Raw genomic sequence first — 12,196 nt, 5'->3', positions numbered from 1 at the left:
CAGCAGGAGGAAACAACACCTTCCTGCCTTTTCATTCTGGCTCTTACCCAGCTCCAGATCCACAAAACATCTGTGTGGATTCTGAGCAGCAGGGGGTTATGGGCTGGGATTGAAGGGTGCCAGTAGAGCTGTGGAGGAGCTTGGCACTGTAGAATGGGATTGAAGGCCATTAGTACAGCGGAAAGAGAAGAGCCCAGGACTTGGACAGCACGAGAGCTGAGTGACACTGGCAGAACTGAAGGGAGCCCTGGAGCTGACTGGTTAGAATTGAGCGGGATGGGGGTGCTGCCTAACCTAACAGAGCAGGGGGCCACAGGACTGAGCTGTGTGTGACAAGTTTTGCCTAGCACTTAATTGGATTCAGCCTGTTTCCAGTTTTAGTTCTGTGATGTCAAGGCCACTAACTGTTAACCAATTCCTCCCCATCCTGTGTGCAGCAAGCACTGCATCCAGGCACAAGCAGCAAGCATTGCTCTTGTGGAAATCACGTCCAGATCAAGAGATTTCCTGCTATTTATAGCCCAGCACTGTTCTGCTTGGTTCAGCTGTGCCCCAGTGGGATGTGTGGTGACATGCTTTGTTGGGGAGAGATCTGGGTGGCACAGTTCAATCACAAGCCTTGCAGTGAGCAGCCATCAGTGAGGGAAGCTGGTGAACAGCCAGCCTGGGCTCAGTTACATGCTGCACATATGAGAAAGGGGATAAGGGAGCAGGGATTACATAGCCTCAAATCCCTGGTGGCTGCAGGTCAGCTGCAATCATTGCCTTAATCTCCTCTCATCCCTGGGAAAAGCAAAGTACACTCTGGTGTAGCCATCTCAGCACCAGGCTGGGTCAGTTCTAAGGGCAAGGAGCAGCAGCAGGAAAGCCAGGCTTGGCACAAGGCAGAGAGGGAGGCAATAGCATTAAAACAGTGCCAGGCCCTTGGGGGTCCTGGCACATGTTCCTGTTGCCAGATTCCTGTGCAGCACTGGTCAGAGGTACTTTTTTCTCCAAACACAGCCAGGCAAGAGTGCTCAGCCCACGGCTCCCATGTCCAGCAGCAGACATTTTCAGCAATCCCTCAATTCAAGAATGATCTCTACCACTGCTCATTGATGGGTTCGTTCATCCAGCAGCAGAACTCAGGGAGCTAAGCCCACATTGGCAGGGACTAACCATGAGCACTAGCCTACTTGTTTGTGCCACTGCAAAGTGTCTGGACTCAGGAGAATCTAGTGCTATAAGCAACCTGCTAGCTGAGTGGTTCCAGGGTTTCCAGCTCAGTCTCCAGGGAGCTTTGGCCTGTTATACAAAATATTGTGTATGTGTGCATACATGTGTGGTGGGTGGGTACAAGAAGTTATTATGCTCAGCAAGTGTACAGAAGACTGTATATGAATATACAGATGTGCCAGAGTAAGCATAGCCTCAGCATGGCCAAATAAAAGCATGCACAGTCCAGTAAGCATATATGAAAGGAAGTACATGTGCAATGGGGTGGCCCTCTTACTAGGCGTGAACAAGAGTATGTACATGCATGTTCACTGTAGTGGCACAGTTCAGCTTGTTTGTGTGCAAGGGGATGCATAGCTTGGCTAGTATGCACAAGAGGATGAGTTTATAAGCACCAGTGCAGAAGCCTGGATATCCTCATTAGTATGGACAAATACATATGTATACAGGGCTGGATTAACCCTTTTAGTGGGACCTAGACAAAAAACTCATGGGCCCCCAGCTGAAGATGAAATTTTTATATTACTTTTTTCGCTCAATAATTATAATATGTAAAATATGCACTACTGGACCCTTTCTTCACTTAGGGCTCTAGGCATGTGCCTAGTTTGCCTATATGTTAATCCGGCCCTGTATGCACAACTGCATGTCCCATACTGTCCATAGGTGTAATACGTGGGTATGCACACCTCTGATCACAAGGACAGCACAGTTAGTGAACATGAGGTGGGTGTAAAAGGAGAAGCATGGTACAATTAATATGCAATGGCCAATTATGCACACATGGACTCATGGTTCCATGACAGGATGTATGTGTGTGTAAGTAGGTAAAGCATGAATGTGAGCACAATTACATTAACGTGCATGTGTGGGGGGCGGGATTGTTATAAATCAGGAGTAACAGACTTGATCACCCAGCACTGGAGTGAATGATAAGGCAAGCAACAGCAGTATGGAAGATAACTAACAGATGTTTCCAACAGGGCTCTATACCTCTATACCCCACCCCCACTTACCCCACACCTAAATTCCTGGTCCCACTGGGAGCCTCACGGGCAGGATCTGGTCAGACCTATGATACCCCTAGTATAAGTAACAAAGCAGAGTTATGCAGGTTGGTTCAGTCATGATCCCAACTCTGGAGTCGAGAGCTAGACACAGGGAAGCTGAAAGCAGCCTCTTCCTAGCAGGGAACATCAGTACAGCTCAGGCTAGTTTTCTTCCTGAGGTCCCATGTGCAGCCTGAGGTTTAGGCAGAGCTAGGTCCCTTGCACTAGATTGGGGGCAGGTGGGGGAGGGATAGAGCCTAATGTTCAACTCCTCCTGCCCTGTGCTGACTGTGGCCTAGGAGCACAAACCCTGCACAGGGTAGCACACTGCACAGCCCCTGGGGTGGCTGGGAGCACAGAAAAGGATCTGAGAAAGGATCAAAGCAACCCCAGAAGCTATCAGGGACAGAAGTCAGGCACCTATCCCAATGGGTCAGCCAGCACTGAGGCTGCAGCCTCACCTGAGCAATTTACGGGGGACAATCTTTTTTCCACCTTATACCTGAGCCCTCAAGGCTATATGCTAAGGTTTCCTTCACGGTCATGAGGGGAGGGCTGAGATGCTCCCCCTGGGAATCTGGGAGCTGTGCCATCAGTTGGAGGCGGTACTCAAGAAGGGCCTGAAACTGAGAGGATCCTTCAGAGGTCAAGCAGCGGATGCCTTTGCTAGATATCAGCTGACAACAGAGGGGGCTGATGGTGTTAATCTTCTTGCTTAAGCAATGCCAAGCTTTTCCAGGTCACACTCCAACAGCAGGTGTCTGCCCATCTGCTCAAGCAGGCAGCAGGGAAGGAAGGAGGGGAGCAGCCTGCCAGGGAGGGAAGGGCTGCCCACAATTATAGCAGGGTTGCTAGGCAAGGGGCCAGGACAGCTGTCTGCAGATGTTGGGGGGAGGGGGCCGGCCTGCCCAGCCCCAATGACAGTAGGTTGGTGCCAGTTCTGTCTGCGATGAGAAGCTTCCCTTTGCCCCATTACACTCCAGCTCCCTCTGCCCCCAGTTCCCACTTTCACTGCCATGCACAGAGCACAGTCCCTCATTCAGGCAGTGGTTGCTAGCAGAATTTGGTCCCAGAACCTTTATTACTGGTGAGGACACAGGCTGCAAGTTGGGAAGAGTCAAGTACAGACTGTGTCTGTGAGGGCTAACAAGGAGGACAGATTATCTCCTGAGGTGAATGAACACAGCTCCGAGTGTAGTGCAATTCTGTCCATTTATACCTGCAGGGAAATTGTCCCAACACCTCTTTGTTGTAAATGGGCCACCCCTGCACGGGGGTAACCGAGAAACAAGTAGGGAGCCTCAAGGCAATACTGGTGGTGAGTCTGTGGGCACTGCTGCTGCTCTATAAGGTATTTCCATATCAGTCACACCCATCAGTACAGCAGTCGGGCCAGGCACATGCATAAATTCATCCTCAAACAGAGCCCTCATCTTATCATGCCTCAGGTAAGAAATGCAGCCTGGACTGAGAAGCACTCTGCCTGTAAGCAAAGGTTTGTAGCAGACCAGGCGCTGGCTGTGTGGCTGGCCTGCATGCCAGATGCCTGTGCCGTTTGGAAAGTGCTTTGGAGTCTGCTAGTGTGAGAAATACCATGGAAAGCTCCAGGGTCCTGATTATGTAAGTGTGTGCTGCTCCCCAAGCCCCCCTCCTGCACTTCAGGCTGTGTGCACACAACCCTGAGACAACCCTGTATGTGAGCCTGGGAGCCAGGACCATGTCACACTCAGAAAAGATGCTTCTGATGAAGAGCTGGGCAAGGAGGGGCCCCTTACCCATTTCCCCTAGTGTTTATCTCCACCACACTATAAATATATCTTCACGTGACACTGGTCTAATTGCTTCCTGCACCTTCAGCTGCTGGACTGACAAGAAATGCATGTACAAGGCTTGACTCTCTCTGGGACCAGAAATAGCCCCCAGGTGACTTAGGGACAATCCCAGGTGCAGACGTGGGACCCAGCACTCAGCCTCAGGCAGAGGTATTGCTATGCAACCTCTGGCCCCATATTTGTCTCACAGGCTCCATGAAGTCCCCGGTGCTACAGAACACATCTCATGCATCCAGTTCTGCTCTTCATCCTGTTTCTGAGCCCCCTTCAGCAACTGGTGAGCTAGAAGACTGGGTCCCCCTCATTCTGCTCCCAGGGCTCCTGCCCCTGCACAGACATGCTCTGACAGAGGGGAGGTGTCTTTTCTACTCAAGTCATCTGCCCTTTTATGCAAACCCCCCTCCCCCTCCAGCTACATCTGCCTAGGGGAAAGTGCAGTAATGGTACCCAGAGTCTGCGTGGCAGTGGGAATATTTTGGGTAAGGCTGGATAACTGTTGGGGACCAGAAAGCATCCTGACAGTGTGGGTTGCCTGTCCACTGAGGGTGTTTGGCAGGCTGCTGTGCAAATGTTCCCTTAGGTTTCAAGGCACTTTGGTGTTAAGCACTGTTGACCTGGTAAGCTCTGACTGCAGCTCCCCACTGGGATAGACAAGCATTGCAGGCTGTGCTGCACCATTTCTGGGACTGGTTACAGAGAAAGAGAATGACAGAGCTAAAGCTGGCACTGCCAGCACTGATGGCATGGGACTGCTCATCAGCAGTGTCATTCACCCTTCCTCCTTTGCACAGTGCCCTCCTCTACTCCCTCCCCACACACTCCCAGTACAGACGGAGGTAGAGGAACTCTTATGCAGTCCCCTAGATTTGCAGCACTCAGGGAGTTGAGGAAGGCAACATGGAGAGGATTCAACCCAGCCAAGCCAGGAACCGGAAAGGCCCTTCCTGCTGTAACAATGCGAGTCCAGCAAAGCACAGGCTGTTCTGAGCACTTCCCAAGCTTTGGCAACTCCACCCATGAGAAAATGCAAGCATTGTCCCCACAGACACCGTCAGAGAGGACGTCTGCACTTTCTGCCCTGCTAGTACACAAAGCACCTGCCCCAGTCAATGACCTTACCTTAGGGATACCAACAGTGCGTTGCCAAGGGGCTCTGCAGAAGCAGACAGAAGTAGACAAAGTATTTAGCATCTTACCTGTCTGTTTGGAGGGAAGGTACACAAGGCAATGCCCAGCCCTGTGAGGAAGCTGGACCTGCTTCAGCCTCTGCCCTGAGCTAGCCTCAGCCAGGCTCACAGAACTAGAGCAAAAAGCCTTAGAAATACTAATAACAACTGGAGAGTGCTCTTTTGTGACACAGGTCACCATGAGGCCATGAGCCCCACCCTCCTTGGTCTAGGATGTCCAAAAGAGTCTGCGGCTCGGGATGAGAACTTGAAATCAACAGCTCCATGTCTCTGCCATTATGGAATCAGTCCATCAGCTGGCAAAGCTCCTCTGTGCAGGAGATAGGGCCTTCTTAGGAGCCAGTCCTAGGCTGAAACCAACCTCCCAGGACCCAAGGACCACCCCAAGCCTCAATATCTTCTACTCCAAGGGCCCAGCACCTGGCAAATGACATTCTCTCACATGAATACAGAGCGGCCTGGATAGTTAAAAAAACCCAAGCTAAATCCAAAACACCATGCACCAGCGCACACAATTCTGCCTCTGGGGAGAGGGTGCAAAGGAGCAGACCATGCAAGACAAATGTTAGTCATACCACTTCATGCATGACTGAAAGGTGCTCAGATAAAAGTCACAAAGATCTGATGAAAAGAAACGCAAAACAGTATAGAGCAGGATAGCTGCAAAACCACATAAACTCTTCATTAACCATACAGAACTTGGCCCTACAAATTGGCCTCCAGGCCTAGACTCCTGCTCCTGGACAAATACATGTGTGTGGGGGCACACATGTGTACATGCACTTGAACACACACACATGCCCACACACAGCTGAAAGTAAAAACACATATGAGTCAACAGCATATAGCCAAGCTGTTACACGCTATAATTTTATGCATGTACTCAAGAAGAGCAGGGACTAAACATATTGAAGCTCCACCCACTCATACCACTCCTTCTTACACACCAAGCATGCAGAGATAGTTTTATGTCACCTATAATCTTTACCTGAAATTATTCTGTATTTTCCTTTACATTATTGATACACATATTGTATAACATTAGGCCAGGAAAAGTTCCCAAAGATATCCCACTAGAAACACTTCTCCTGCCTTTGGACAGCAGTTTCCCTTCAATTTATTTTAAGACCTATTAGTTATCCACTTTTAATGCATTTAATGTGTACTACACTGATTTTGTAGAGTACTAGTTTTTTGTTTTCTATCATGCGGGGCTAAGCCAAACTTATTTGGCAAATTGAAGCAGGGCCTGTGTGATGGTGTGGGGAAGGGGAGTATATTGTACTGGGCCCCCTAGCTCAGGGGGCCCTCAAAATGAGATCACTCTCTATTTCCTGTTTCCAAAATGAAGATGAGGGGACCCCCCCCCCCCCCATCAGTATGTAACAAGCACCCAAATTTCTCTCACAGGCCCTTCTGTTCATGTATTTCATATCTGGAGTTACCTATAGGCTAGGGACAGACATTACACATAAACCGGTTTAAGTGATCAGAAACTGGTTTAAACCTGTAACAGAACAGACATTCAGTGCTCTTAAACTAGTTTGAAAATGGCTGAAATCAATTTGAGATAAACCTGGTTGAATGTAATATCAGACTTAACTGATTTGGGTCAAACCAGTTTGTGCAATGTCTGTCCTAGATCTCTTGTTGGTTTAAGTTAAATCAGATTCCCCCAGCATCTTGGCATGCTCCCTGGGTGGAGTTCTCTGCTCCAGAGCAGAGCTGGCCCCTCCCCTCTGCCACCTGGCTGGAGCTCTGGCAGAGACTTGCAGGCACAGTAGGGTCTGCTGGCTTCCCCGTCCCCCACACCCCATTACCACTCTCTGCTTAAGCAGGGATCCCTTCCTCCTCTTTCTCACAGCACAGACCGCAGCCAGCATGTGGTAAGCTAGCTAATGCTGCGTAAGGCATATAGGACAGTGTCCGCTTAGGGTTTTTTGGAGCTAATCAACAACTCAGCTGGTAATGTCCCTACATTCCTTCCTTTTGGGAAAAGCTGTTTAAAATTAGCTTGAACTAACGAGCTAATTTTATTTTCTGATGGGGTGCTAAATGCTGATAACAGAGCTGATAAATGCTGATATCAAGGCAGGGAGGGAATTCCTCCCTAATCACAGCATCCTGCGGAGGCCTGGCCATGCACCCCTCAGCTCAGCCCTGTGGAAGGGAAGGGAAGGCTGCTCCAGCACCCTCCGGCTTCTAGCCTGAGCCACTGCAGGCATGTGCTGGCATTTTTTCAGTCCAAAGGGCTTGTCTGTGCAGTTACAAAGTGATTTAGCCTAGCTAAGTTAGACTAACCTGCAAAGACTGAATCAATTCAGGCTCAGGTTTTTTTAATGTCTGTCCCTAGCCATTGTCACCAAACTTCTATTCTTATAAAAATGTATCATCTTTGTTTGACAAAACCTATTTTTCACAAAGACGTGTTGCAAGCATGTTCTTTTGGCGAACCCCAGTTAGTTATGCTGCTACTCTTTACTGACTACATCCCATAGCAATCTCTCCATGATTTTTGCTGAGGATGAGTATTCTACTAAATGGCCTAGTTTTTGGAATCACCATGTTTTAAATGTTCACCCCTCTTTACTTCAAAATGACCTGAAGAAAGGTACTTTGTACCTGAAATCTTGTCTAACATCTCTCCCAACTATACAGTTGGTCCTATAAAAGATATCACCCAAAAAACCTTGCTCCTTGCATATTTTCTGGACCACTGTGGCTATAAGAAGACTCCAACAGTACATAGTCACAAATTAACTTTTCTCCAAGTCTCTGCAATTTCCCCTGTGTTTCAAAAGATGGTGAAACTGAACAGCAGTGGCTCAGAGAGCTCCTCAAGGCAAGCTAAGTCAGTCCCTCTGTACCATATCTGTACAGTAGGATAATAGTTCCCTGCCTTAGTAGGGCATGCAACAAAGCTTTATAAGATGCTCTAGTGCTGAACTTACAAGGAGAGGCCCTATACACACACGGGTAATTATAACAGGGGAGATGTAATGTGGCCTTGTTCCCACTTGGGGATGCTCGTATCTGGAGGGCTGCACACACATGTGTGCATGTAAGTGAGCACACACTTTCATAGATCTGGGAGTAGGGGAGTATGTGCACGTGCAGTTGTGCAGGCTTGAGGAGAGGTATGTGAGTATGTGTCCACAAGGGACCCCATGCCTCCCACTCAACAACATGGTAAGTATGGTACACTGTGCCAGCATCACCCAGGGCTGCCCCAGGTTCTGGGTACCCCTGCAATGCCTCAGGGCTGAGGCAATTGCCAGCCAGGGCCTCTCACCTACAGCAGGGGCATCGTACTCATCTCCCAGAAGGATCTCAGGTGCAGAGTAGGCCAGTGAGCCACAGCTGGTAGTGAGCATCTTGCCAGGCTGGAAGCAGTTGCTGAAGCCGAAGTCAGTGAGCTTGACCACACCCTGCTCTTGGAAGAAAACCACGTTCTCAGGCTTGAGATCACGATGGACCACATGTAGCTTGTGGCAGTAGGAGATGGCATGGACAATCTGGGCAAAGTAGTGCTTGGCACGCCCCTCGGTCAGGCCACCCTCATACCGCATGATGTGGTCAAACATGTCCCCACCATCGCCCAGCTCCAGGATGAGGTAGAGCTTGGAGTGGGTGTCAATGACCTCATAAAGCCGAACTACGTTGGGGTGCTGCACCAGCTTCATGCAGCGCACTTCCTGCAGCAGCTGCCCTGCTGCACTCACATCCAACTTGCTCTTGTCAATCACTTTGACGGCCACCTTCTCCCCAGTGAAGACATGCCGGGCCAGCTTGACCACAGCAAAATGGCCCTTGCCCAGTGTGCGCTCCAAGTCATAGAGGCCAGCAATCTTCCCCTCATAGCAGCACTTGGTCCCAGCCATGTTTGCACCAGAGCGTCACAAGTAGTCAGGCATCAGGGAGCTGGGAAAGAGAGAACAACTGCTGAGCATAGGAAGTATTAGGCACCCTGTCCCTGCAAACCCAGCGAGAGCAGGGGGCACTGGGCACCCTGTCCCCCGACACCAAACACTGATCCCAGCACTCAATATACACAGCTCATCTGCCATACACCGTCTACAGCAATGGGACTTCATCCAATTGGTCAAAATGTGTGCCAATCCCACACACATGCACCATATAGGTCATCTCTCCTCTTGTATGTGCAGAGATCCCAGATCTTCCTGTATATGAACAGATGCAGCCCAGCTGCCTGTCTGCCTCACACATACATACACAGACCTCAACAGAACAGGTCACTGCTTGACATCTTTGTGGTATGGCCCTTAGTTTTCTATGCAAGCTGCCCTGCTGCAAGATACCACCCTACAGGACTTGAGATGGCTGAGATGCCCAGCAGGATATGGCAGGGTATCCCATGCTACTGGTATTAGGTTGATTCTCTGACCTAGCCATGGGGCCCTGTGGGCTCACAGTTTGACTCTCACAGAGCCTGATGCCTTCTGTCCTACCTGAGCAGCCTCTGGATCCCATTCCATTGAGGAGCCCTGAAGCCCCCAACAAGCACTTACAGAGTATATATGCCATTCATGCAGCCCACAGCCCATTTGGCCTCAGTTTTCCAGCAGGTAATCCCAACCACCCTTAGGCTACCTGCATACCCAGAACTTTGGTTCATCCATACCTATTAAATATCCCTTGCTATTCTAGTCTGGACTCGGCTCATACAGAGTGATATTCCTCAGTCCTGATCCGTTGGAAAGCCTGGTGGAGGTTTGAGGAGTGTGTCATGAGTTAGGTGCACCAAGCTGGGAGAAGAAAGGAAACAGCTTAGTTGAAACAGCAGTTGTAGGGTTTGGAAATGCCTCGACTCAGGGCATTTCATAGAAGTGCCTCAGCAGCTGCTTCCAGAGTGCTGTTGGGACAAGCCACCAAGTCCCATGCATTAGCACCAAGTAGTCAGGGCTCACCCCAGCCAATAATGAAGCTGGGGTCAACATCTAGCAACTAATGTGAATTTATGTAGGCCAGGGGAGCAGGATGCTGCCTAGCTTACATCAGCATTTCCCAACCGGTGTGCCGCAGCACACGGGTATGCCATCAGACATGTCTGGATGTGCCATGGAATCTGGGGGGGCGTGGCTTCCAGTGGGGTGTGGCTACAGCCAGTTGTGCCATTTCCGCTACAGCCAGTGCTGCCATTGCCGTCCCATGCTACCACCACGTCCCGGCTGGCCCCATGCCGATAACCACCCCAGCTACATGTCCAGCTGCTCTCCGCCACCATCCCCTCCCCCCACTCCACATTTGGCCGGTGTGCCATAGGATGGAAAAGGTTGGGAAACACTGGTTTAGGTGGTGAAGCCACTACCAGAGAGAGGAGCCTGGGTGAGATGTGAAAGCCATGGACTGCCCAAGTCAAATCCCTTGGCACTCTGCACATTGTCTCCAGCCACAGGGCCAGAGATGAAGTCAATGGGCACCTGTGTACCAGAGGAGTCATGCCAGGCTGCCAACAGCAGGGCTGGACACAGGCCACTGCAGCATCATTGTGATGGTCACAGGTGATGCCACTGTGCTTGGGAGAAGGTGGTTAGTACACTGGGAATATGACCTTCAACTGTCCCCACCACAGGTGTCAACAGACTTCCCCTGGACTTTCTGATCTCTGGTGTCAGTGGCATGGAGCCTAGCATGGAGTTGCCTCAGACTGCCTCCTATAGACTCCACGTTAATCAAGTGCCAGCACGAGAGGCAAGGCTTAGGAGAAGGGGACCCAAGGTCCCTGGGTGCCTTGGGGCTCTGACCTGCTTCCAGCACCATGGCTGCATTTCAAGGAACTGGGTTCTTGGGGGCAGAAGGCAAGGGAAGCACCTGCAAAGGGGGGTATCCCCCGACTCCTGGAGTATTGAGGGTGGGAAGGTCTGTGGCTCAGGCCATCCCCACCCCAGAGAAGCTGGAGCAAGATCCTTTCCAGTGGTGCTCAGCTGAGTGTCTGCATTTGTCTGGCAGGCCAGCTGCCGCGTGTGGCATTGACACACACAACACTCACTGCAGGGAGGGAGAGTTTCTGGCATTCTCCAGCAGATTTCCCTCTGCAGCACCCGGGATCTGCATGGCTCTGGAGCTGGCTCCAGCACAGCATCATTCATCACATGAATAATGCAGTGTTCTCAGCCAGTGAACCTGGGCGCAGGAACCTGCTGGGCTATATGGACCACTAGGCTGGAGCCTTGCTCCCTTGCAGCCATCCTACTCCAGGCTGGCACATCTCAGCAAGCAAGCCTGGACTCAGATAGGAGCCTGGCCAGGAAGAGAAGATGCAATGGAGCCACAGTGATGAGCAGGAGGTACTCTGCTCCCTGGCTCAGTGCCAAGCCAGCGTCCCATCATTCAGCAGCCGTCGGACTCTTTTCCAACCCAGATCAATCAGTACAAAACTGTGACGCTCCCGCATGAGTCTTGCTGCCTTGTCCAGCTTTCCTTCCACCTCGCAAATTCCCCTGGGCCCTCTCTTACTTCCTGTCCCAAATGGCCCGACAGGGGAGCTGTGGACATGCCTGTCGCATCCTGCCCCTGCATGGGGAAAGCACTGTAGACGGGAGCTGTGAGGACTGCCAAGGCCCCTGTGGTGCAGTCCAGCCAGAGGACCAGGCTCAGGCTACACGGGTCCCCTGCTGCCCCCTGACTCTGCAGGGGTCCCCGGCTTGATCTCTCTCCTGTCCCCTGCGCTGCCCTGCTGGGGAGCTGCCCTGCTGGGGAGCTGCCCTGCTGGGGAGCTCTCCGGCCCTGGCACTGCCCCCCAGGAGCAGGCCTGTGCCCGTGCCCGGCCAGGGCACGAGCCCTGCAGAGGCTCCAGCCCCGGTCCGAGAAGCGCCGGGCTGACTGCCGCCCGCGGGTGTCGGAGCCCCCGCCCGCCACTTTGTGCCGGCGGCCGGCCGCCGCGGCGGTGCGC

General features: G+C 51.4%; 1 protein-coding gene across 1 annotated transcript in view; it reads right to left on the bottom strand.

The window, feature by feature from the left end:
- LOC102378306 (SNF-related serine/threonine-protein kinase-like) overlaps positions 1 to 10,050 on the bottom strand; it is a 25,574-nt gene extending 15,524 nt beyond the window's left edge. Inside the window, exons 1-2 of the mRNA XM_006028095.3 lie at positions 9,926 to 10,050; positions 8,576 to 9,204 (exon numbers count right to left, since the gene is read on the bottom strand). Coding sequence (XP_006028157.1) covers positions 8,576 to 9,164 — 589 coding nt within the window. The 5' untranslated portion in view covers positions 9,165 to 9,204; positions 9,926 to 10,050. The remainder of the gene's footprint in view (positions 1 to 8,575; positions 9,205 to 9,925) is intronic.
- Between the last annotated feature and the right edge of the window lie 2,146 nt (positions 10,051 to 12,196).

The sequence above is a fragment of the Alligator sinensis genome, unplaced genomic scaffold (genome assembly GCF_000455745.1).
Source record: "Alligator sinensis unplaced genomic scaffold, ASM45574v1 scaffold642_1, whole genome shotgun sequence".
NCBI classification, from domain to species: Eukaryota; Metazoa; Chordata; order Crocodylia; family Alligatoridae; genus Alligator; species Alligator sinensis.
This window is presented reverse-complemented; position numbering and strand designations above follow the sequence as displayed.